The sequence below is a fragment of the Macrobrachium rosenbergii genome, chromosome 51, assembly GCF_040412425.1.
Source record: "Macrobrachium rosenbergii isolate ZJJX-2024 chromosome 51, ASM4041242v1, whole genome shotgun sequence".
NCBI classification, from domain to species: Eukaryota; Metazoa; Arthropoda; class Malacostraca; order Decapoda; family Palaemonidae; genus Macrobrachium; species Macrobrachium rosenbergii.
Genome location: NC_089791.1, coordinates 1,284,739 through 1,311,365, shown reverse-complemented (window position 1 = coordinate 1,311,365; position 26,627 = coordinate 1,284,739). Strand labels below are relative to the sequence as shown.

The 26,627-nt window shown below is 42.1% G+C and overlaps 1 protein-coding gene across 6 annotated transcripts in view; it reads left to right on the top strand.

Moving 5' to 3' along the window:
* LOC136833119 (TGF-beta-activated kinase 1 and MAP3K7-binding protein 1-like) overlaps positions 1-26,627 on the top strand; it is a 532,423-nt gene that overhangs the window by 285,872 nt on the left and 219,924 nt on the right. For all 6 annotated transcript variants that reach the window (XM_067094762.1, XM_067094763.1, XM_067094764.1 and 3 more), the window contains one exon: positions 26,494-26,609. In XM_067094762.1, the coding sequence (XP_066950863.1) occupies positions 26,494-26,609 (116 nt within the window). The remainder of the gene's footprint in view (positions 1-26,493; positions 26,610-26,627) is intronic.

The window sequence follows — 26,627 nt, the reverse complement described above, 5'->3', positions numbered from 1 at the left end:
GGCTGGGTCGCATCACGGATCTGCTGGATAATAGGGGTGGCAAGTTCTTCTGGTACTGCAGCGGCCACCCGTGCATTCATCTAAAGCAGGTCCCTCAACCTGGCGTCGAGGACGTAGGGCTTCCCCAACGGAACATTTCTGCCGAACCCAGCCACCCAGGCCCTGAGGGGATTCAAGGCAGACTTCTTGGAAGTTTCATCCGCCTGCAAGGAAACCTGCAGTTAGTCAGGAATGAAAAGACAGGCGGAGAATATAAACAACGTGACGAATGAGGAGCATGGACCGGAGGAAAGAAGACTTTCACTTCCGAAAGTCTTGGATGGTTGAGGAGAGATGCAAAAAACCTCACAGCCATCGGGGTGCCAAACAACCAGGTCGTCAGTCGGACCGCACAACCAGCGTGGGTCCGGACACACTTCTCGATGAAGTATTTCCCAGGGTTGTTGAAGGAGAGTCCCTCATTAAACCCCGGCTCCTCACAGCCAACAGTCTGTAAAAGGTAACAGTACATGAACCTCACACTTAAGCAAAATAAAGCCGGCAAGGCCAAAACTCAAAACAAAACCGAAATACTCCTTTGATGTAGAAGAACTACCAAATTAAACTGGGCCAATAAATCTTTAAATGCACATCAACATGGAAGTTTAAGGATTCAGACCCCGGAGGACTCGGAGAATGAAGGAACGAAACCAGGAACCAACCATAAGGGCTGCCAGAAAATTAACGCGGAGCCCCAGGTGTGGGACCGGAATCACTGTATTTGGTAAAACAAAATAATAATAATAACAATAATCAAAAATAACAATGATGGTAACACTTCAGAGACCGGAGGAGTCCGTTGACGCTAGCGTGACATAGAATCATCCCATTCACCTCCCAGATGGAGAAACAAATGGGTAAAGGATCAATGTTCATAACATCATAGGGTTCCACACTAAACCCTAACCAGTTTGGCTCGATGGGGAGGTTTCAAGGTTGAGACAGGATTCAACACGCTTAAGCAAGCGAACCACCCACCCCACCACAGCGAAGCTGGGGACGATATGGGAGGAGCCGTCCCTCTACCAATAGGAGGAGTCCTGACTCAGGAAAACGCCATCTAGCGTCACCCATGTCATCTGAATGCTGAGGAAAAATAGTGTGGAGAGGAGTAGGCTACCGGAAGGGAGAGGAGACAAGGATAACATGACACCCGCTCAACTGCATCCTTCCTTCCCAATGAACTTGGAAGGAAGCCTACTCCAGGGGAGCTAATAGCCCAAAGCCCAACTTCTCCTAGGCGTAGCCTAATAAAAACCTAACCTAGTATAGGTTAGGAAGGAGAAAAGGGGTGTAAAAGGAGAGGAGGAACCAACAGGGAGAGAAATTTTGTGCCGAGAGCCAACCAGGAACGAGTAGGGGATAAGTATTTTTATTCCTGAGGAAACATCATCAAAGAACATTTCAACAATTGGGGGAAGAGGACTAAGGGGCTCACTTGACCTAAAACAAATCCACTCCCTGTGGAAACAGCAACAAAACTCCTCAACCTGATCTCTCCATTTTTGGGGCAAGGGATGGAGCCCACACTACAACCATCATATAAAAACAATCAAAATAAAATTACGTTTCACAAAAAGTGTTCTACCTAAGAAACAATAAGCATTCTTGAGGCAAACTACACAACCAAAAAAAAAAAACAAATAAAATAAAAAATACTAAAACTAAAAGAAGAGCACCATCTTCAAGAATAACATAATAGCCTATGAGACTAAATGAAAAAGAACCCAACCTGGTGGGGGGAAATCACAGGAGGAGCAACTCCTAAGAATGAGGCCAAAAATTTTGAAACAAAAACTAAAATTGGAGGGGAGCCACCCACAAACCACCAGGAAGGAATTCAGAATTCAGGGCTAAAATCTAAATATATATAGCGACTAGGAGAAAACTCCGAAGAAAGAACAGAAGGAGTGTCTCCAGAAATTTGATGCTTCTGACCAGGAACGCTGCCATAAGAAGATCCCAATATTTAACTGAAAATACGAGACCAAAACAGCCATAAAACAGATCAAAAATCCCACAAGAAGATGGTACTTAACCACTAGAGATGGAAAAGGTGCTTGAGTTTATTCCATTAATTTGAGTAAAACAAATTCTCTTTTGGCTTTCACATTTTTTATTTCAAGGCTAAAAATTAAATGGAATGAAATTTTAGACTATAGGGGAAATGCCAATGGTTTTGTAACGTTCTGCAGCATTTTGAGTCACTTTTCTCAGAATACGCTCTTATTCCACGCAGGGAACTGATATCTACGAGATTTGCCTTTAATATTTTGGAATCGCTGGTATTTCAGCACTTCTTCAAAGTAGATTCAATAAAATACGATCATACATCTAGATAGAATGATAGGACTCAAACTCCCTATCTATTGAGTTTTGTTATTACTAAATTTATATTAAATTTGAGATTGAACGGACTGATAAAATTACCTTCCACTTAAACTAAACGTTGTAACTGTATTCAATATATATATTTCAAAATGATGTTATGATACAATGGATCGGTCATACATGGAATGATTACATCCATTTAATATTTATTCATATAAACAATAATTAAAATATAATATGGATAATATAGTTAATGATATAGGGATTTTGACAGAGGAAAATCTATTTCTGAGGAAGGTCCTGTCACCCGGTGAAATTCCATTACAGCACCCATTATTTCTAGGTATAACAATGCTAGATATACCAGAGAAAAAGAGCTTTCAGGAAAGCTGGGGTTACTACCCCCCAGTCGATCGTCTTTTAGAAGACGTCCCCATAATGAAGGGTGAGTGAAATACCACTACCACGGAAATATACTGAAAGATCTCTCTTATCAAAACCCCGAAAAGAGCGGTGAGCCGTTACAGCTCCCACACTCAACACCCGCCAGGACGGCGACACCAGCGCCACCTACCTCATTCCATGCTAGCACTAACCCCAGACTTGGCATGTGCAAGAAGGGGAGGGAGTACTAGACTAGAGGGGAGGGGGTCACCTGACACGGGACCTTCCTCAGAAATAGATTTTTCCTCTGTCAAAATCCCTTTTCTGAGTTCAGTCCCGTGTCAGCCGGTGAAATAGTGATAGAGAATCATGCCAAGACTGCTACTACTGGAAAAAAGGGGTAATCTGAAGAAAAATGGCAAAATTGTAACGAAAATAATTTTAATTAAAGGAATCTCTTCCATGAAGCAAGAATACTTAAAAGTAAGGCAACTTAATTTAAGGCACACCAAAAACTTAACACTACAAAACACTGGAGGTCCCTGTCTGATGGGAAAAAACCTCAAAAATCTTAAAATTACTTAAAAGTAGGTGAAACATGAAATGTGCACAGAACAAGAAAACAAACCTTAAAACTATATATGTAAACTTAGGCTAAAACATGTAAGAGACAAGACTAATGAAAATAACATATACAGCACATATCATATATCTGGGGTACATGGAGCCAAATAAAAACTGTCCAGTACCCATGAAAAACAATTATGGCTAATCAGATTACAGTTTTCCATCATCAAATACAAGATACATCAATATGAAGAGCCAGGCAGTGAGGCATAAACAACCAGGAGAATAAGCAGAGAAGTAAATGAGGCAGGCACCTTTCTAAAAGGAAAGGAAAGGATATAATTATTTAAGGTGGGGAGATGACACTTCCCACTGCTATAGTAGAAAATTTCAGGGCTTGAGTGATTTTTAAATAGTGGCGTTTAAACACTAGAGGTGATTTCAAACCCTTATATTTTGATAACTCTGAAAAGTCCATATTATGAAAATAATTAATAGAAGTAGCCACTGCTCTAATATCATGAACTTTAGGAACTGAATCTGGGTTGGCTTGTTTAATGAAATACAGAATTTGTTGTCTTATAGCATTCAGTGAAAGAGTACCACCTTTCTCCCTGATAAAAGAGGACCCGACTTACTCTGTGGAGTTCTTGAAAGGTAAGATTTAAGTGTATGGAACTGGACATAAAGATTGATCTTGAGGAAGGGGCACCACCTTCCAAGGAGACCACCTGTCCTGTGGGTCTTCGTTTTTAGCTAAAAATCTAGGGTCAGGGGAGAGGAGGACCTCTCCGATGGGAGGAAGTTAACAAAATTATCACCTCTAGTGAGAGCTGACAGCTCTGAAATTCTAGCACCTGAAGCCAAGCTAATCAAAAATAAGGTTTTCCTTAACAGATCCTGATAAGAGCAATGAAAGTTATCCAACTCTGATGCTAACTTAAGGACGTCATTGAGAAACCACGTAACCGAATGTGGGCGTGATACTGGTCTCAGACGAGCGCATGCTCTGGGGATGGATGAAAAATAAGAATCTGTAAGGTCGATTTTAAAGCCGAAAGAAATACTTTCTTCAATGCCGACTTGATTGTGGTAATAGTGGCGGGAGCCAGGCCTTTCTCAAACAGTGACCTAAAGAAGGAAACTCCTAAATTAGTCGTCATAATTTTGGCTTCAGATGCTTTCAGGAAGGAGGCTAACTTTTTGACTGCTGAGTCATACTGTCTAATAGTAGAATCTCTTTTATCTGATTCTAAAAACAGAGTGTTGACAGGGTCAATGTTTGCTCCTTTTGAGCTGCGAACTTTATAAAGTCCATAAAACTAGGGCATCTCTGAATTCTTGAGGAAGCTGACACAGTCTTGGTTTGTACTGTCTGGGTCAGAATGGGCTTGGGAATCCGAAGACTCCATCAAATCCCAGTTCCTGAAGGAGAGGAACCAATTGCTCTTCGGCCAATAGGGGGCTACTAGAGCTGGTTGACCTTTGAATGTCCTGAGTTTGTGTAATACTTTCAGCAGCAAATTTATTGGAGGGAACAGATAAATTCTTCTCCCAATTGTTCCAATCTACTGTCATTGCGTCTGTATTAGAACGCCTGAGGGTCCAGGTTGGGGGCTACGTATAACAGGGGAGCTTGAAGTTGCTCTCCGTTGCGAACAGATCCACTTGGAGTCCCGGAACCTTGGCGGCAAATCCATTGAAAGATTCCACGTCCAGGGACCACTCCGTCTCCAACGGGTAGTCCTGGACAGGGAATCCGCCACCACGTTCCGGACACCTGCTAGGTGGGTGGCTGACAGGTGCCAGCCGTGCTTGTTCGCCAGGGAGAAGATAGCTACCATCACTTGGTTTACTCGACCTGATTTGGAGCCGCCCCTGTTGATGCAATGAACTACCACTGCGCTGTCTAACACCAACCTGATATGAATCCGATTGGGAGGGCGGATTTTCTTCAGAGTTAGAAAGACCGCCATAGCTTCCAGGGTGTTTATATGGAACTGCTGAAACATTGTGGACCACGTTCCTGTACTTTCTGTTTTGGTGAATATCCCCCAGCCGCTTAGAGAAGCGTCTGTGTGGATAACTAGTGCCGGAGGGGGAAACTGAAGTGGAACTGTTTTGGACAGGCCCTTGACTGTGGTCCAAGGCCGCAGTCTTGTCTTTAAGATCCGAGGGATAGAGGAGACCTTGTCCCTGAGCTTGACATTGGCTCGACTCCGCCACACTCTGTTTATGTCTTTTAATTTGGCTTTCAAGAGCAGGTCTGTCACTGAGGCAAATTGAAGAGACCCGAGGACCCTTTCCTGGGACCGGCGGGATGCTGACTGATTTTTGAGAAACCTCCTGGTGAGAGATGCTATCTCTTTCCTCTTGGAAGGAGGGGAGAGATAACGTGTGGGAGGACAGGTCCCACTGAAGACCCAGCCACTGAAACCGGACTCCGGAGTCAGGCGGGACTTCTCCTGTTCAGCTGAAAACCCAATGACTCCAGGAAATTGATGACTATGGACGTGGCCTTCTGACACTCCGGAACAGTTGGTGCCCAGATTATCCAGTCGTCCAGGTACGCTGCTAGGGATATTCCTTGGGACCGGAGCTGCTGTACTACCGTATCCGCCAGCTTGGTGAATATCCTGGGTGCAATGTTCAGACCGAAGGGCATGACCCTGAAGGAGTAGGCTTGATTCCCGAGTCTGAAACCGAGGAACTGAGAGAAGTTCCGCCAAACCGGGACGTGATAATAAGCGTCTGAAAGATCGATAGAGGTGGTGACGGCTCCACGCGAAGTAGAGTCCGAACCTGAGCTACCGTAAGCATGCGAAACTTGTCGCATTTTATGTAGAGATTTAGACGCGACAGATCCAGGATCACTCTTTGCTGATCGGAGTCTTTTTTGGGAACAGTGAATAGCCTGCCTTGAAACTTTAGGTGCCTTGCTTTCTTTATTGCTCGTTTGTTGAGCAATTCTGTTACATAATCCTGTAGGATTGATGTGGGTGGCTGGTAAAATCTGTTTGGAGGGGGAGGATTCTTGATCCAGCTCCACCCTAGTCCCTTGGACACAATGCTGTGTGCCCAAGGGCTGAAGGTCCATTGGTCCCTGAACCAATACAGGCGACCGCCTACCTGTGTTTCTCAGTGGGAGGGAGCGGGTTTGTTCCCTCTCTACCACGTCCTCTCCCCTTGGGGTGGTGTTAGACCTTCCTCTGTGGGGGGCCTTGCCTCTTCCTCCCCTTGCAACCCTATTGAGGCCGTGAAAAATCCACAGCCTTCATATGTAGGGTTGTATGCTGGTGAGGATACATAGAGAGGGCGCAGCTGGTTGGACCAACACGTACTGTTGGGGTTGGGACTTAGAGGTAGATGGCTGGGCCACTGCCGAGACCGGGACGGCTTGAACCATCGCCTGATGGGGCCTCTTATGTCTCCTGAACCTTTTTCCTCCTCTCGTCTGGGGGCCGGCCGATTCTGGGGTCTTGCGCTTATAAGTGGGAATTCCCCACCGAGCGCGCAGACTCTGATTGGCCCGTGTAGCCTCAGACATGACGGATGTAACCTCTCCTTCAGGGAAGAGGTTAGGTCCCCAGATTGAACTTTTAATGAGCTTGTTAGGCTCGTGGCGGATTGTAGCATCAGCAAAAATAAATTTTCTGCATTCCAGCCTGGCCATAATGAACTCATGCAAGTCTAACTGGAAGCTCGCCAGGAAAGACTTAGCTAGGACCTGGAAAAAGGGTTCGTCCGAGCCGGAGACGGCAGTAGCCTCAGTAAGACAGCCGGAGCTCAAGGACCGGGCTAACTTAGTCCGGGTCTCAAACTCCGCCTTTAACAATGATTCCGGCAGCTTAGGGAGTTGTTCGCTAAACTGCGTGGAAGCGCAAAGAGGGTCCAGCTTGCCTACAGTGAAAGTGGACGGGGCGTCCACCCAGAACTCATTTACTTCCTGGGAATACCAGGAAGTAGGGTCTGTTTCCCTTAATTGAGGAAAGGGATTCCCATCAAAGCATGCTCGGGTCGTGGCCAGAGCAATTTTGTCCATGCAAGGAGTGGGAAGATCTTCACTCCCAGGGTGAACATCGTGAAATTGCCCTTGAAAGGGGTCAATTTTGTGTTCACTGCCTGCCACTCCGTCAGAGTGCGCAGGAGAGCCGACTGGGCTTGGTCTCTAGGGATGATGACAGTCTCCCTAGGTACCTTGTCTGACCGAATCCAGGCTTCTTCAGTAAGCCTCACGAAGCCAGGATAAGGGGGCAAGAGATCGGGGGGGAAGAACTCCAACTCCTCCAACCGTCTCGTGCCCAGACCGTCTAAGGTAAGTTTGCCATCATGTTGGATGGCCCGGAGTGCGAACCGCCAAGGGTTTCCGACATCAAACGGCGGGAGGTCCGCAGTGTCGGGGATAGAATACTGTGGTTCTGCTTTAGGTTGGCGAGCCAAACCTGCCAGTATATTGTCATAGTTGGCAAACTTATCTGAGATCTTCTCAAACCTAGAATCTAGGTCCTCCGTGAACTTTTTGTATAGTTCAGTGGCCAGGGCTTGTGCATCAAAAGAGGCTGGCGAGGAGGGCTTGGTTTTGCAGCCCTCTTACTCGCGCCCTTGCCGGAGGAGCTAGATTTACTCCCGGAGGCTACAGGTCCTGGGACCTTAGCCTTCGACGGGGAAGGGCAATGCCTTCTTGGAAGTCGAGGACTTATAGCCCTTCGCCTTCCATGAAGTCTTCAACAACTTGGGGATAGCAGACGGAGCTCTATCACCCAAAGAGGAAGACTTCACAAAACCTGCAAAAGAAGACACAGATGAAGCAGGGGAGTCAAACAAAGGGGGCCCACCCCAACATCCTCACTTACCTCCCACTTACCACCTGGTCCTGCTCCGTATTCATAGGTTCCAAGTCGAGATTTAGGCGGCAACATCCTCCGAGACCTCGGCGTACATGATGTCCACTTGAGGTGGCTGGGTCGCATCCCGGATCTGCTGGATAATAGGGGTGGCAAGTTCTTCTGGTACTGCAGCGGCCACCCGTGCGCCGGGGTAAAGCAGGTCCCTCAACCTGGCGTCGAGGACGTGGGCTTCCCGACGGAACATTCCTGCCAAACCCAGCCACCCAGGCCCGGAGGGGATTCCAAGGCAGACTTCTTGGAAGTTTCATCCGCCTGCAAGGAAACCTGCAGTTAGTCAGGAATGAAAAGACAGACGGAGAATATAAACAACAACGTATCAATATGAGGAGCATGGACCGGAGGAAAGAAGACTTTCACTTACCGACTCGTCTTGGATGGTTGAGGAGAGAGCGAAGCAAACCTCACAGCCATCGGGGTGCCAAACAACCAGGTCGTCCAGTCGGACCGCACAACCAGCGTGGGTTCGGCACACTACGTGCCCGTAGGGTTGTTGAAGGGAGGCGGTACACCCCGGCTCCTCACAGCGAACAGTCTGTAAAGGTAACAGTACATGAACCTCACACTCTAAGCAAAATAAAGCCGGCAAGGCCGGGAAACTCAACTACAACCGGAATACTCCGGCGTAGAAGAACTACCAAATTAAACTGGGCCAATAAGCTTTAAATGCACAGAGTGGAAGTTTAAGGATTCAGACCCCGGAGGACTCCGGGGAATGAAGGAACGAGAAACCAGGAACCAACCATAAGGGCTGCCAGAAAATTAACGGCGGAGCCCCAGGTGTGGGACCGAATCACGTATATGGTAGAACAAAAACAATAATAATAACAATAAACAAAAATAACAATGATGGTAACACTCCGGAGACCGGAGGGGTCTGTATGCTAGCGTGACATAGAATCATCTCACACCTTCACCTCCCCGCCGGAGAAACAAATGGGTAAAGGATCTAATGTTCATAACATAAGGCGGGGCCACACCTAAACCCTAACTATCGAGCTCGATGGGGAGACGAGAGGTGAGACAGGATTCGAACACACTCGAGCAAACGAACCACCCACCCCACCACAGCGAAGCTGGGGACGATATGGGAGGGAGCGAATCCCTCTACCAATAGGAGGAGTCCCTGACTCGGAGAAAACGCCATCTAGCGTCACCCGCACAGTCGCAAGGCTGAGGGGGAGGGGGGGTGGGAGTGAAGAGGAGTAGGCTACCAGGAAGGGGAGAGGAGACAAGGAGAACATGACACCCGCTCAACTGCATCCTTCCTTCCCAATGAACTTGGAAGGAAGCCTACTCCAGGGAGCTACACAGCCCAAAGCCCAACATCTCCTAGGCGTAGCCTAATAAAAACCTAACCTAGTATAGGTTAGGAAGGAGAAAGGGGTGCAAAAGGAGAGGAGGAACCAACAGGGAGAGAAATTTTGTGCCGAGAGCCAACCAGGAACGAGTAGGGGATAAGTAGGCGACTAGCCTAGAGGAAACACATCCAAAGAACTCGATTCCTCCAAATGGGGAAGAGGACTAAGGGGCTCACTCTGACCCAAAAAACGATCCCTGAGGAAACAGCAACAAAACTCCCTCAACCTGATCTCCGCACCCAGGGCAAGGGATGGAGCCCACACTACAACCATCATATAAAAACAATCAAAATAAAATTACGTTCACAGGAAGTGTAGCCTACCTCGAGGAATACAAAATATTTATTAGGCTCATCAGAGGCAAACTACACAACCAAAAACAATAAAAAAAAAAATTAAAAATACTAAAACTAAAAGAAGAGCACCATCTTCAAGAATAACATAATAGCCTATGAGACTAAATGAAAAAGAACCCAACCTGGTGGGGGGTACTTGGATGGAGAGGCCGACAGGCCAAAAATGCAAAACAAAAACTAAAATTGGAGGGAGCCACCGCACGGAACCACCAGGAAGGAATTCAAGGGCTAAAATCTATATATATAGCGACTGGGAGAAAACTCCAACCGAAAGAACAGAAGGAGTCGCCTCGCGGCTCGACATGGCTGACCGGGGGCCTTGTGGCGTCATAAGAAGATCCCAATATTTATGAAAATACGAGACCAAAACAGCCATAAAATAGATCAAAAACCCCACAAGAAGATGGTACTTAACTTAGAGATGGAAAAGGTGCTCGAAGCCATCGTAGATGAAGTAAAAAACAATCCAAAAAGGGACGAGCACAAAAAAAGAAGCGAACGTATCACGTGCTAGAAAATGGAATGAAGTAGGTGGCGCTGGTGTCGCCGTCCTGGCGGGTGTTGAGGGTGGGAGCTGTAACGGCTCACCGCTCTTTTACGGGGGTTTTGATAAGGAGAGATCTTTCGAGTATATTTCCGTGGTAGTGGTATTTCACTCACCCTTCATTATACCGACGTCTTCTAAAGACGATCGACTGGGGTAGTAACCCCAGCTTTCCTGAAAGCTCTTTTTCTCTGGTATATCTAGCATTGTTATACCTAGAAATTCGTGCTGTAATGGAATTTCACCGGCTGACACGGGACTGAACTCAGAAACATAATTTCTATATATATAAAAATATAAATTGGTATAAAATAAATATAATATATAATTAAATACAATATAATACTGGGAAAACATATTTGTAAGTGACAATATATATGTAATATGGAATATATTATATAAAATATTAGATATATATAAGTATATATATTTTCAAAAATATATACTGAAGAAGAAAAGTAAACATCAGTCATGCATATACAAATATGATGATGAGGATCTTGTTCTAGAAAATCAGAAAGTATATTGGAAAAATAAACTCTTGCAAAAGAAATAATATGGAATATATGATATATAATAAAAGTAAGATAAATAAATGCAGAACAAAAGATTTATACAGTCAAATGAAATGAAAATTTATCAAATAAACCCCATAATTTTACTATATATTGCATAAAAAGATTAATAATATATAGTATAATAGGCCCTACAACATACAGTATTTTGAAGTATTATAAATAAATAATACAGAATAGTTTTTTTATCCTATGAAATATATATATATACATATTAACAGAAAGATATAAGATAAATTATATAACTATTGAAATATCATAATGATATAAGATAATGATACAAAAATAAGAGATGAAAATAGTGAATATTTATGTACATTTCCATGATCTCTGCCTGGAGATTTTTTTTACTGTAACAGAAAATATCAGTAACAACTTTGAAGGCTTTGAGGCTGAATCTGTTGTGGAGTATATTGTGTCTCTGGGCAAGTCCACAGGATTCAGGGTCATTGATAATAATGTGGAGAGGAGCACAAAACAGAGTTCACCAAAGAAGAACTGCTGGATCTACAGAGGAAGCAGCAACAGACAACAGGTGAGGAAGGAGGAAAGAACAATATCCCTAGTTCATTAATAAAATAAATGTTTGTAAAATGGCTCACTTTAGGAACAGTTAAAAATTCTGGTAAAAACAATTGTCCCCTGATGGGTTTTTAGCAAGAAAGAAACCGCAAATCTCAAGAAGAAAGCAATTAACGAAAACAGAAGAGAGAAACAACCCCAGAAGCATAGATGTGTGCCATTTTAAGGACAGGGATTCTCCTTCCAAACAGTAAGTTTATGTTTTTAAGCTGCATCAGTATATAAAATATATAATAAATATATTAATATATATAAAATATATTTGTTATATATATATATATATATATATATATATTTTTAGTCAAAGGAGCCGCGAGCCTCATGCAGTTAACTGCCTTAGGCAGCGCCCGGCTAAATCCATCAGAGAACTTATATAAGGGTTGGCAAACATATTCATTCCAGTTAACGGAAGCTTGTCACTATTGTGATAGGATATCAGATCTCGGGGGTCTGCACTTTGACCCCTATCCGTAGACGCATTGATGAATCAATTCATGGCTAAACATCTCCACTGGTTACACCTTTCCATTTGCGCATGGCTGTTTGAATGAATCGGGTCAAAACGACTACGATCTACTGCGCATGCAGAATTTATTGCCAACCCAATGTTTTTCTAGCAGCGCTTTTTGGTGTGTGTGGTAAAATCTTTTATGGCGAATTTGAAGGATTATCAACTTTATTTAGCATGGAGTCTTCATCTCAGTCAACGGGAATAAGATATGTACCTGCCCTACCGCCAACAAAATTTAGTCCTGCTTAACTAATATTTTCATATATTTTTAGTGTCCGAAATGATGGCTCGGAGGCGTCATACCGCTACCTGTATTTAGGATAGTTCTGCCTCGATTAAAGTGAAAAGGATAGGTTAGGGTAGGGTTTTTAGATTCAGCATGTCAAAAAACCTTAGCGTGAACTGTTAAACATGCTTGGAAAGTTTATATAAACCTGCTTGTTATGAAATTATCGATAGCCCAACTCGCTCAGTGCTAGCGCTAAAGTTAGGCTAACCTTTGCTATTTTAGGTTTTACCAGAGCGGATGATAGCCGCTTTGCATTGAGGTTTCCTTTTAGTGTTGTCTGTGTGACTTGACTATGTTTTGGACATTTTAATAGAGTTTTTCGTGTAAAACCTCCGATTTATGTCCCATTGTCAAGTGGAAAAGTGATGCGGCTTCTGGAACATTCTAGAAGGTTCCATCGAAGCTCTGTCAATTTCGACTCAGAATCGTTTCAAATAAAAATCAGTAAAGACACTGGCTCCCAGTCGAGTTACCAGATACCTCAAGTCGAATTATTTCAAAATACTGTAGTAGCTTTTCTCATGACAATTGATTCGAAATAGTAACTTTTATGTCGAATTGATTCGAAATAGTAGCTCTTTATGTCGAATAGTGTAATATAGAAAAATGTTATGAACTCAAATAAAGATATGTCGTTGTATTAGCTTAAGGTTGTTGCCATGCACCAATGAAGTCGTGAGTATCGATTCTTGCCAACGTTATTCGATCACCTATCCCCAGTCTAGGCTATGCTTTATGGTAAACCGTCTATGATACCCTGACTCGAATGGCATGGCTTTACCTGTTGCTCTGTCATAGAACTGACATAATCCCAATACTATTCGATTCCTTGTTCGTGATCATAATCGCCCTTCAGTTGTAGCTCTCCCAGTGAGTAACAAAAGGATCCTGTGCCTGGTGCCCATTGGAGACGAGCCTCGAACAGGGATGTCGACTGTTAGCAATGAATCCAGCCATTCGAGATAGTAGAATGAATGTCACCTCATTCAAGAATATAAAAAGAGATGGTAGAATGAATGTCACCTCATTCGAGAATATAAAAACTATATGCTCTTTAAAGGATGAAGATGATGTACAGTATACATCAACTTGAGCGATTCAAGTTGCATGGAAACAGACAATAAAATTTTTATTGGAACCTAACTAATGGTCATACACGAGTTTTTCACAACACGCAACATTTCAGACTGAGAAACCCAGCAAAATGTTTGTTTAATTTTTTATGTAATTTATAAGTTTTGAAAAACTTTTATGTAAATTAAATAACATTAAATATTATTAAAAGTAATAATTTCTCTCTCTCTCTCTCTCTCTCTCTCTCTCTCTCTCTCTCTCTCTCTCTCAATCTCTCTCTCATCTGAATTTTACATTAGTGAGATGACATGTAAACACGTATGTTTATTTGATGATAAATAAACTTTTAAAATAATATGTATAATTTTCAAATATTAATAAGATTAATAAAATTAAATAATAATAATAATAATAAAACTGTAATACAAAATTTTTATTATCTTGAACAAACAAATTCTTCCCTCATCTTTTGTAAGAATGGAAGGCAAAAGCTGTCAGACATGTCATTTAACATGACAAGAATGAGAGTGTTGCTAATCAGTGGTCAAATTTTTCTTGTAATTCTCTCTCTCTCTCTGTCTATTCTCTCTCTCTCTCTCTCTCTCTCTCTCTCTCTCTCTCTCTCTCTTCATAATAATTCATAAAAATTTCACTCTCTTAAGTAAGGACAACTGTTATCTCTCTCTCTCTCTTATTCTGTCCATTACAGTTAGCCAACCTACAATTACAGCACTGTTTCTCTGTATGTCTTTAACTGTACAGTAGATAATTTTGAATTGATCTTTTTATTTTGTACTGTTTACAAACTGTAAATGTTATTCTAAAACATAGAACATAGAGCATTTCAGAACAAAGAAAAGTGACAGAATAAAAAAAGTTTGTAAAAATACATTGAGAAGACTTTCAAAAATTGATTGGTGGAATGGGGAGAGAGTTTATATTCTTAAGTCAACCATTTATTTCTTTTTTTAAGGGTATTGTTTTAAGCTAACTCTCTCTCTCTCTCTCTCTCTCTCTCTCTTAGGTCTTTTCTTCTCATTCTCTCTCTCTCTCTCTCTCTCATCTCTCTCTCTCTCTAAACTCTCTCTTGTTATGAAATTCATAAATAATATAACTTGACATTTCTAATTTCAATTTGCTCTCTCTCTTCTCTCTCTCTCTCTCTCTCTCTCTCTCTGATTAGGGTCTCTCTTCTCTCTCTCTCTCTCTTGTGTTAACTTAGTGTTTCCGTAATAACTGATAAATAATTTCACTCTCTTATTTATTTGAGCCAGGCTTCTTTAAGTTCCATGTTGGTTCTGACTCTCTCTTCTCTCTCTCTCTCTCTCTCTCTCTCTCTCTCTCTCTCTCTCTCTCTCTCTCTCTTTCTCATAGTTAGCTTTCACACATTTTTACAGCTTATTAATTCTCTGTACATCTTTACCTGTACAGTAGATAGTTTAAATTGATCTAATTTGACCTGTATGTCTACAGTTTAAATGCACTAGTGTTGCAAATACGTTCTAAAACATAGAGACATAATAACTAAGAGTTGTATTAGTCAAAATATAAAACATTGTTTGTTCATGGAAAAGCATTTCAGAACAAAGAGAAAGAGATGCAGAATAAAAAAGTTGCTAAAAAACAGGTTGAGATGATTCTAAAAATAGATCGGTTGGAAGGGGGAGAGAGAAATGCTCTTACAACTCTCAATTTTTATCATTTATTTCTCTTTTTTATATTAAGCTAACTTTTAAATGAAATTACAGTAACTTTAATTCCATTTAAAAGTTAACTTGTTAATTTTGAGCTGATTAGGGTGGATTTAGTGTTTAAACTTTAGAAATAAGCATTTATTAGCATTTTTAGAGACATGCCAAACTTACGTGTCACCTGGAACCTAAAAACTCATGTTGTTTCGAAGATGGCTATGACTGTAATGGCTTATATAACATAGTTCCTAAACATTTTAGGGGTGTTTCATAGTATTATTTTCTTTTATAGGCTTTGCCAAATAAGTGCGCTAATGCCGCCTGTAAGAAAAGGATAGACTCCATCAAGACTCAGCATGAGTTTTGTCGGGGGTGTGCTCCCTGCAGTGTACAGGGTGCGGACCATCCATACTGGAGTCCGGAAGGGTGTGACATATGTACTGAATGGCTGTCATGGGCTCAATGCGGGCGATCACACTGTTTCTGGCTCTATGGCAAATATTAATATACAACATTTAAGATCATGGGTAAGAGGCTTCTCCAAAATCGGCTCAAAAGGTCCTCTTGGCTATTTGCCAGACAAAGGTGTAAGAGATTTCCTCTTCCCCACGGCCAGAATTCAGTCGATCAGGGGTTATGAGAACTCACCTGATGATGTTGTGGTGGATCCTAATGCATCCACTGTGGTGCTCCTCTTCATACCAGGGGATGAAATCGATTTGGGAGAATCTGAAAATCTGGATGATGAGGGGGATCTATCTGATGCTGAGCCTCGACCCCCAATAGATCAAACGATTCCTGGCAGCATCCCTAGTAAATCGACTCCTATGGACGTCGATGAGGATAATGTTTCAGTCCGCACAACTGCTTCTACTAAGAGAAAGTTTGCGGCACAAGAAGCTAGGATGTCTGCAATGGAATCAAAGCTGGACAAGTTGATAGAACTACAACTTGCAAAATCTTTGGATACAGGGGCTCAGGGACAGACTCCGGAGCAAGCACAAGTGTCAGATCCACCCATTAATATAGATGATTTCCCAGATTTGAGAGTGGTGGAGGACGAGCCAGAGCAGTTAAATCCCTGGGTGGTGGCATCACGGCTAGCCAGAGTGGTGGATGGCATCTTCTATGATAGTGATGTATGCACCCCTCTAACTAGGTTAGAGTTTGCAAAACCTTTTGTCCACTTCAAAGGTAGTAAGTTTCGCTTTCGGTGCCAAACACCTAAGACACTTGCTATGGTACTGGAGGAAACCATGATTTTTACCCAGGATCAGGCGAAGGGCTTCCTTTCTAATATCTGCCAGGACCTGGGAGGTAGTGCTCTGGGCACCCAGGTTCTTGCTAGGAACCTTCCCGCCTGGAAAGTACCAGTTGGTGAGAAGTTCCCATCTATCACCAATAAACTGTTCAAATCTTGGGAAAAGAACTGGGTAGAGTCAGCTGCCCATGGGACAAAGTTCTCTTTAAAGGAACTCCAGGACTTTGGAACAGTTCTGCCAGATCCCATGGACGATCTAACAAAACCATTAGCAGGCTTCACAGAGGTGATGAAGAAAGGCAAATTTCTAGCAAACCATGCCCGTTCATGCTTTTTGACACACTCCTTACCTTGCCCACACCCTGTGTGTTCAGGAGTTCGAGGTGAGGAAACTATTAATGTCCTGCATTACAACCTTGACATTAATGGAATCTCAGGCATACCGCTGTGACCAACAAAGAGATTCAGTGCTCCCAAGGTTACAAATTCGGAACATGGGCCCAATCTTCATTCACCTTCTGGAGGCTTGGGCGGCATCCAAATTAAAACTTAGACGTCAAGCCCTAAAATTTGCTGACCAGAAGTCTATGCCAGTAAAGGAGCTCCTCTTCGCCTCCCCTATGTGTAGTGACCTCTTCCCTAGAGACCTAGTAACCAAGCTGAATAATATTGCTACCCACCGAGGTATCAAATTTGAGGAGTTACTAGGATATGACCCGGAAGCAGACCCAAGGGGGTTAAAACGCAGGAAGCAGCAACAATATAAGAAGGCTTTTAAAGCACCAGCTCTTCCTGTGTGAGACCCAGGACAAGGTCCCTCTTCCCAGAAACAATTCCCTATGCTGCACTCTCAGCCATCCTTGAAGGGCAGCAGTGCACTGCCATCTCAACAATCCCAATTTAGGCAGTTCCAGGAGGCTCGAGGCAGTTGTGGAAGAGGCAGATCCTTTCGAGGGAAGAAAGGTAACGGGGAGGACGAGGTTGTGGTAGAGGTCAGTTCAACCAATGAGACATTTCAGGTTGGGGGCAGACTGAAGAGGTTCCAGGAAGCCTGGAAAGTGTCCCCTTGGGCATATCAAGTGGTATCAAAAGGTCTGAGCTGGATTGGAAGGGCCCCTTCCGCAACAAATACTTTCATCAGCGCAGCACAAAAGAGTCGATCCTATTTGTGAACAGAATGCTAATAAAGGACACAATAGAGAAATGCCACTTTATCAGGTTCCAGGGGAGGCTTTTCAATGTTCCGAAGAGGGACTCTCAGGAAAGGAGAGTCATTCTGGACCTCTCTGTCCTCAACAAGCAATAAACTGTCCCAAATTCAAAATGCTGACGATAGATCAGATAAGACATACCTTGCCAAAGGACAGCTACACCTCTTCTATCGACTTGAAAGACGCATATTGGCACATTCCAATCCAACCTCATTTTCGCCAGTATCTAGGATTCCGTCTAGGTTGCCAGTCGTACAGATTCAAAGTGATGCCATTCAGCCTCAATGGGCCCCAGTGTTCACGAAATTGACCAAAGTGATCTTAGAACAACTAAGACTACAGGGGGTGAATGTCATGGCGTATCTGGACGATTGGCTGATCTGGGCGGAATCATAGAAGAGTGTCTAGAAGCATCCCGAATAGTGGTTCAGACCTTGCAGGACTTCGGGTTCCTAATCAACTGGGAAAAGTCACGGCTGAAGCCAGAAAAGAAGTTCAAAGAAGTTCAGATGGCTAGGCCTACAATGGTGTCTAGAAAGTGGAAAGCTAGCCCTACCAGAGACCTCCAGGAGGTCAATAGTAGATCAGGTAAAGAGGTTCAGAAAAAGCCAAGAGTTTTTCCAGAAGGAACCTAGAAGTGCTGCAGGGCAAACTCCTATTTGCATCAATAGTAGATCCAGTCTTGAAAACGACTTTGAAGGATTTGAACCGGATTCTCATTTTAAAGGCAAACAAATCATTCATAGACCACAAGGTCCCGATGAAAAGGAGGTGCAAGACAATGCTCAAACCGTGGGCATCGAATCAGGCCCTGAAATCTTCAGTCCGGCTAGTCCCGAAACCAGTCTCAGTGACCATTCATACGGATGCTTCGGCGAAGGACGGATGGGGGGGACACTCAGATCAAAACAAAGTGTCCGGGAAGTGGTTGGGAGCCCTCAAATCTTGCCATATCAATATCAAAGAAATGATGGCAGTGCTCCTGTCACTCAAGGGACTGAAACCCAAGAGGGGATCTCACATTCAGTTGTTCATAGACAACAAGCCGGTGGTACAATGCTTGAAGCGTGGGGGATCAAGGTCAAAGCCATTGAATCATATAGTGCTGGGGATCATGAGATTATCCCAGGTGAAGAAATGGACTCTGTCAGCATCCCACTTTGCGGGAGCTCAGAATGTCTTAGCGGACTCCCTCTCCAGATTCAAAGCCCAGGAAGGGGAGTGGGAATTGGACAGCAGGTCATTCAGCGGGATCCTCCAAGATCACCCATATCTTCAGGTAGATCTGTTCGCAACACGCAACAATCACAAATTACCGAATTTTGTCACCCCCTATCACGACCTTCGAGCAGTGGCCAGAGACGTGCTTTTGCTGGACTGGAACCTGCTGGGGAACATTTATCTGTTTCCCCCAACGAATTTATTTATGAAAGTAGTACAACTCCTCAAGGAGTTCAAGGGGAGGGGAGTAGTGATTGCTCCAATGTGGCCAAACAGCCCTTGGTTTCCAACCCTACAGAAGCTGACTTTTCATCACAAGCCACTACATCTTCCTATTCTTTCCCAGCAGGTTCAAGGGATAACTGTCTACACCGCCTCCTTTCTGACGAAAAGCCTTCACGTGTGGACTTTCTCAGATCCCTGTGCTTCATGGAATGGTCACCTGAAGTCAGGGAATTCTTAATCACTAATATTAAGGGGAAATCCGTCAAACAGTATCAGTTAGTGTGGAACAAATTTGTCTCATTTGTTATGGACCGTAAACCAACTACCATCGATAATAACTTTGTGGGGGAGTTCTTTGTGTTTTTATTTGACGTAAAAAAGTTGGCTTCCTCCACTATTAAAAATCATAGGGCGGCCCTTGCGGTTCCTTTAAGGTACAGATTCGGAGTAGAGGTGCATTCAGAAGTGTTTGAAATGATGATGAAATCAGTGGCTCTCCGCAGGCCGAGTGAACAACCATGTGAATTATCATGGGATCTAGATATAGTCCTAGCTGCTGTGAACAGACGTTCAGACAATAATATGAAATTTTTGTTAGAAAAAAACGTTGTTTTTAGTGGGCCTGGCAATGGGAGCCAGATCAGCAGAGATCCATGCGCTAAAAAGAGGAGGTCAGTTTTGTTCTTTCGGAAAGAATAAAGTAACCTTTTCATTTGGAGAATTTTTAGCTAAAAATGAGAATCCGTTTCATAGACGGAAACCCATAGTTATCCCTTCTTTGCCCTCTAATCTGAAGCTGTGTCCAGTGGCCACAGTGAAAAAGTACCTTGATCACACCAACCATATCACGCAAGGGCCTCTCTTTTTGGTACCAAACGAAAGCACCCCACTTTGCCTAGAAAGCCTCAGAACCAGTATTTGTAAGTTAACTGTAGATCTATGCCCAGGATCAGACCCAAAGTCACATGACCTCCGTAAGTACGCAGCCTCACTTGCCTTTTTCGGTAACTTTAGTATGGAGGACGTATCCAAGTACACGGGGTGGTCTGGGCATGGAGTGTTTGTCAAACACTATGTTAAACAAATGCGAGGTGTCCAGACTGCGTGCATATCCCTCGGCAAAGTCATAGGCAAGAGATAAGGATGCCAGGAAGGTGAATTGGCTGGCAAGAGGAACTCTTCCTTTAAAGTGAGTGAGTGTTTTAAAAACAGTAGGTTATTTTTTCCTATTATAGTCTATTTCTTTTGCTCTTCACCAATACACAGTCTCTTTGGAGACAGCTTAAAGGGTGGGCTGTTACAGCCGTAAAGGGAAAGGATTTTAGACTTCGGTTTGAACCCAAGGGAAGGGAAAAAGCTTTTTTGGTTAGGGATAGTGGCTAAAAGTCCATCCTCCCTGTCAAATGATGTTTGACGGCTTTATAAATATACAAAAGCCTCTTTAAAATGTTCTCTGGTACACCTGCATGAGGCTCTCGCGGCTCCCTTTGACTAAAAAATGGGGTTTGAACCCGAAGGGGAATGAAAACCCTATTTTTAGTCTGGGAGCCGCGAGAGCCTCAGACCCTCCCAGTTAGCATTAAGTATATTGGGTTATGCCCACCCCTTCATTTGCAGGGAGTATAACCTTTTAGGGAGGCGCGGCTATTCCTACATTGGGTTGGCAACATGCGCATGCGCAGTAGATGCATAGTCGCGTTTTGACCCGATTCATTCGAACTAGCCACGGAAGCGCAAATGGAAAGGTGTAACCAGTGGAGATGTTTAGCCATGAATTGATTCATCAATGTGGCGGATAGGGGGTCAAAGTGCAGACCCCCCGAGACCTGATATCCTATCACAATAGTGACAAGCTTTCGTTAACCGGAATGAATACGTGCCAACCCTGTGCTATAAGTTCTCTGATAAGGGGATTTAGCCGGGCGCTGCCTAAGGCAGACGTAACTGCATGAGGCTCTCGTGGCTCCCAGACTAAAAATAGGGTTTTCATTTTCCTTCGGTTCAAACCCCAATATATATATATATATATATATATATATATATATATATATATATATATATATATTATATATCGCTCCATCATTACAAGACTGTCGTAACTCCAAAATCTTGATTTTTCAGGAGAAGCGTTTTAAAGTTTCAAAGTCCTATAACTGCACCGAGATTTTGATTTAGACTTAAAATCTTCCCAGCGCCATCTCTCGGCCAAAAATGCACTTAGACTTACGACTTTATTACAAAAGACGCAGAATTAAATGGGCAATCTTATGAGCTATGTAACTCAAAACTTCAAATTTTTGAGTTACGACAGTCTTGTAATGATGGAGCGATATATATACTTGATACAAGATTAAAGAGCAAATGACTGGGGATTTACTTGAGGAAACAATGGGATGCCCGCTTCCAAGGGCATTGCAAATGATGTAGTGGGGCCACTATGCACACAAGATGATGCACAGATCCACAGCTGATTTACTCCTAATATGTAATCAAAACACTTATGGTTACTCAACCGAAAATAGCATTGTAATGAAGGAATCGAGGAAATACACAGGAGGGGCCTAGACTGAATTCAATTCCGATAACTCAAATTTTTACGATTACGTTACACTTCATGTTGATGCTTTGCAAATTAAAGAGTACAAATATAAAAATACAGTTTTCACTGTAAGTATATTGCAGTGTGAAAAGAAAAGCAGTTGGAGACGAATAGGGACATGCATGACGAAAAACCCTTAAATCTGGTACTTTACCTTAATCAGGGGGTGAAAGTCCTCGTCTTATGGGGGTCAGTGAGAGGGAGGGCAAGTGAATAATCTCACAGCAAAAAGATACTCTGGTCCCTACCAGCCACCTTTTAGAAATAGGCAGGTTAATGGAGCAAGGGACAGGACATCAGTCCTAGAGCAGCTTCCGAGCAAATCTAAGGTTGAGCGTGTCTTTCTGAGACCTTTTATAACTTCCTGAGATTACGTTTTCACTCATCCCAGGTGGTGCTGGTGTTGCATGACCACTTGGCAATGCGGGCAGGCATGGCTGAAGTTCCAAGATGGCACTGGGCACATATTCAATTGTTTGCCTCGGGCGACGATTTACTTCAACCAGGTCAGCACCTGGAATTTGAGGATTTTTGGCAGCACTCAAACGAAGAAAGAGATTAAAGTGGTTTCACCCCAAAGGCAGTTGTCAGAGAGGTTTTATAGAGGCGAATTGTGCCTATAGTGAATCATACTAAAATACATTAACTTGCTGCATATTCCTTATTTCATTTGACTTATTGACTGGTTAGATGTCATATGAGAGGATACCCTTGACAATATATATACAGGCAGTCCCCAGTTATCGGTGGGGTTTCTGTTTTGAGGGTATGATGATAATCGAAAATCGCCAATTTTCGGTTATCGGCGCTTCTGTTAGGTATGTAAGTTCTTCGCTGGGTGAGCGGGTTCCGTTCTCAGCTACCACTCTGATGGTCGCGAGTTCGAATCTCCGACCGGCCAGTGAAGAACAAGAGAAATTTGTTTCTGGTGATAGAAATTCATTTCTCGCTATAATGTGGTTTCGGATTCCACAATAAGCTGTAGGTCCCGTTGCTAGGTAACCAATTGGTTCTTAGCCACGTAAAAATAAATCTAATCCTTCGGGCCAGCCCTAGGAGAGCTGTTAATCAGCTCAGTGGTCTGTTTAAACTAAGATATACTTAACTTTTGTTAGGTATGTATCAGCGCCAATCCCCAATTATCGGCGCCGATAAACGGAAATCAGTGATTTTCGGCACCGAAAATTGCCGATTTTCGTCGGTAGACAAGCCCCGTAAAACTGGATCGCCATTAACCGAGCCTGCAGTTAGCCAGAGACTGCCTTATATATATATATGTGTGTGTGTGTGTTATGTATATGTGTCTCTGTATATGGATTGTATGTTATGTATATTTTCACATGGGATATTGATGTCAATGACCATTGATGTCGGAAAGCCAGATAATGTGAATCAAATCAAAATCTCACCACCTCATTGTCAAATGATTCTAGAAGAGATGCCAGACCTATTTGAATGACAGCTGTGAGATGGGACCCAGGAAATTGATAGAAACTGGAAAGGAAAGGCTAGAAAGGCATGAGTGGCAGAATCTCACGGAGGCAGTTTTAATTGGATTGCTTTGGAGGGGATGATGATGATGGTAGATGTATAAGAATGTGCCCAGGCAGTGGGAAACAGCTTTATGTTTCCAGACTGAACATTCACGACTCTCCCGTTGTTTATTGATGCCCAGTGTTCTCTGCTTTGTTTAATTTGTCTCCTTGATGTGGTGAAAACAGGCACATTTTAGCCAACGTTTTCAGAGTGAATGTTAATAAGTAACCTGAATGATGTTTTTTTAATTAACCACAGAACCTGGACGTCCCCTTTGCAATGAATTCAAGTTACATTGTAAGTCAGAGTTACAATGCATTTTTATAGTATTTTGGGGGGGGTGCATTTTTTAGAAATGATTTCAGAGGAGGCTTTTAGCAACAAATTCAAGTGTTGGCATGTTTGAAGCCAGAACATAACATTATCATTTAGCATTTTTCTTTATTTACTCTCTCTGACTTGATTTGAATGTTTACCGAAGTTAATATATAATTTTCAATGTTGCTGAGCATTAGTGACCTACTCGTACGTAGTCATGAGGCTAGATTACCCCCAGTTACTTAAGTTAACCATCTCAATAATCCCGTAATTAAACAACCATTCCTGTTTTCATCTCTTGCACAAACAACCAAAGCTATTGAAGCACCTTCAGTAGAAAATAGATTTACAAATGTATTTTTTGATATCTGATTAATGAATACTGCACTAACATAAAGTTTTCATTGGCTAGGAGCACTTGCTGAGCTACATTCACTAGAACTTTAAGTCATTTTTAATGAACAAGTGGTGTATCTGAGGATATCATCATTACTAGAAGCAACTTGGAAAGCTGCAATATTTTTCCCGTGGAAAGCTGCAATATTTTCCCTTTGGGAAGCCCAGGTCACCACTGAAGGTGCATGATATAGTGTGCATTAGCTTGGAGATTTTTGTACTCATATGTGTGTGTGTTTGTGGATGTAAGTGCAAATGAGAAGTGAACATGGGAATTCTGTCTTTTCATTTTAAAGTTTTTTTGCAGACATGTTGGTGTAAGATAATTCTTGTGACTTCTTGAAGCCTGCCAAGTTATTCACTATGCATAACTGTAAATCTGTAGAATCCTACAACAGTGTAATCTCGGGACTTTATGAGGAATTGTCCATATTTGTGCAATAATTTGTTGTGCAACTTGCTTGAATTGCAATTTTGTCAAAGATTTATGGACAGACAATTTGAACCCTGTTTTATGAAACATGTAGTACATATTACGATTTGTTATTTTGGATCATAGTACTGTAATTTTTATTTATATTTTAACTTCTGCCTAGAGGGATTACATTTTATAGTTATATTTGAAAATAGGAGAAACTCTGAATATTCAACAAAATTAACAGAATTTACCTGGCACTAAGAATACAGAGCATAAAAATTGTTGAATCTTTTGTGCAGTATGCTAACTGTATTATTTATACCTCTCACAAAGCTTCTTGTACATAGAATAAGGAAATTCCTCAAATAAGCCTTGCAGTGAATATCAATAAATTGCAATTCAAGACTTACCAATCATAGTTCCAGGCAATACGTGAGCTGATTCTATAAACAAAGAAGCAGTGAAATGTGGCACAATGAACACAGTAACAGGTAAATGACGATACAGGCATGCAATGAATTCAACTTGCATCAACTTTTCTGATAATTCCTAGAATCATTCTTGGAAAAGTAGGCTTGTTGGACCAAGTATTAGTTATCCATAAACATCAAGTGTTCTACATATATGGGGTGGAGCTCAAAACCCAGTTCTTTTGCATAAATATAGACTTAGCAGATAATGAACATTTGGTGAATTATCATGGCTTTATTCGTATACAGTTATACATTCACAGAATTTCAGGAAAGCTTAAAGAGGAAAAAGCAAATCTGAGGGAAACAGGACAAACAACCAGGCCCCTCTAGGCCTCCTTGTTATCATAGTCAGCCAGAAGCTGTGGGATGTAACTAGAATTGTAGCAAGTCAAGTGGCTTGACTGTATGACATATTTTACTTTACCTTTTATTAGCTAAGTCAGGGTTGAGCTTAACTACTATTGCTGTATTCAACCCTTTTTGTCTTCTGAAAAGGAATTTGGACATCTCGTCTGTGATCCATCATTTCATTTGTCCACAGAAACGATGGATCAAAGATTACATACCCAAAGCAGACTATGTTTATAATCATCCTTTTTCTTTTGGCACAGTGTAGGATGACATTTTTTTCCTGCATTTGGGTTGAAGCCATCACCCCATCCCATGACCAAGGTCGTTTATCAGGTTTTCTTCCATGTATGTTGACAGTGTTGTTAGCATAATAATAATAGTTCTGTTCGTAATATATCTACAGGTATTTGCACATTCTTATTTTTTGTGTGTGACTACTACTTTGGTAAGCATATAAACAGAATCTTAGCCTAGTTCAGTAGTTCCATACACACAGACAATCTAAGATAAGGTTATGCGATGGGCATACATACAAGATGATGTTTTAATCTGCTGTATTTCAGCTGAGGACCCAGGAGTGGCCAGTAGCTGATAATTTCGTGAGGACTCCACACTCCCTTCTGAGAAACTTTAAAATGCTGAGCACTGTTCCTTTATTTCTTAGAAAACACAGTTTCTAGTACTGTTTATGATTTTAAGTTTTCATAGAATGTCATTTTTATAGCTCTCATAGATAGAAAAGTGCCTATTGTTGGCTATGCAGTCGGTACCTTTCAAAGGGCCATAACAATACTTGAAATTTGATTAAAATACAGTATATGGCCTTAACTTATCAATTCTGATTCCATTATAAAAAGGCACCTTTAATGATAAACTAAGTCATTCATGTATGGTAGTGTGCATTAGACTTAATGTGAATGACCGTAGATTTTTATTCATATCTCTAAATAAGTGCTTACACTGATAATGATGAACTATCTTTATCTTTATACTGTGACCCGTATAACTATGGTGTGTGGTAAAAACACAAGTTACTGACTCCAACTGAAATTTATAAGTAATCATTTTTTAATTTTACTGATAGGATGATAGGACTTAGGTGGCCTAGTGAATTTACAAAATTGTATTAGGCATTAGCTATGTCAGAACTTGTACCAATCTGTGTACCTTTTTGTAAAAAAATTTGCACCATAAATAGCACAAAACTTTTACCTATAAGTCTGTGTAAACTATTCTACATCTAATAGTTTGAATATACATTTAATCCTCTTTCCAGGCTCTTGAACATGAAATTCGTGGAGGCACAACTGCTGTTGTTGCTTTAGTTCATGGTGGAACTTTGTATGTCGGAAATGTAGGTGATTCTAGAGGTCTACTATGTAAGAAGGATCGGTAAGCCTCCACTTTAAC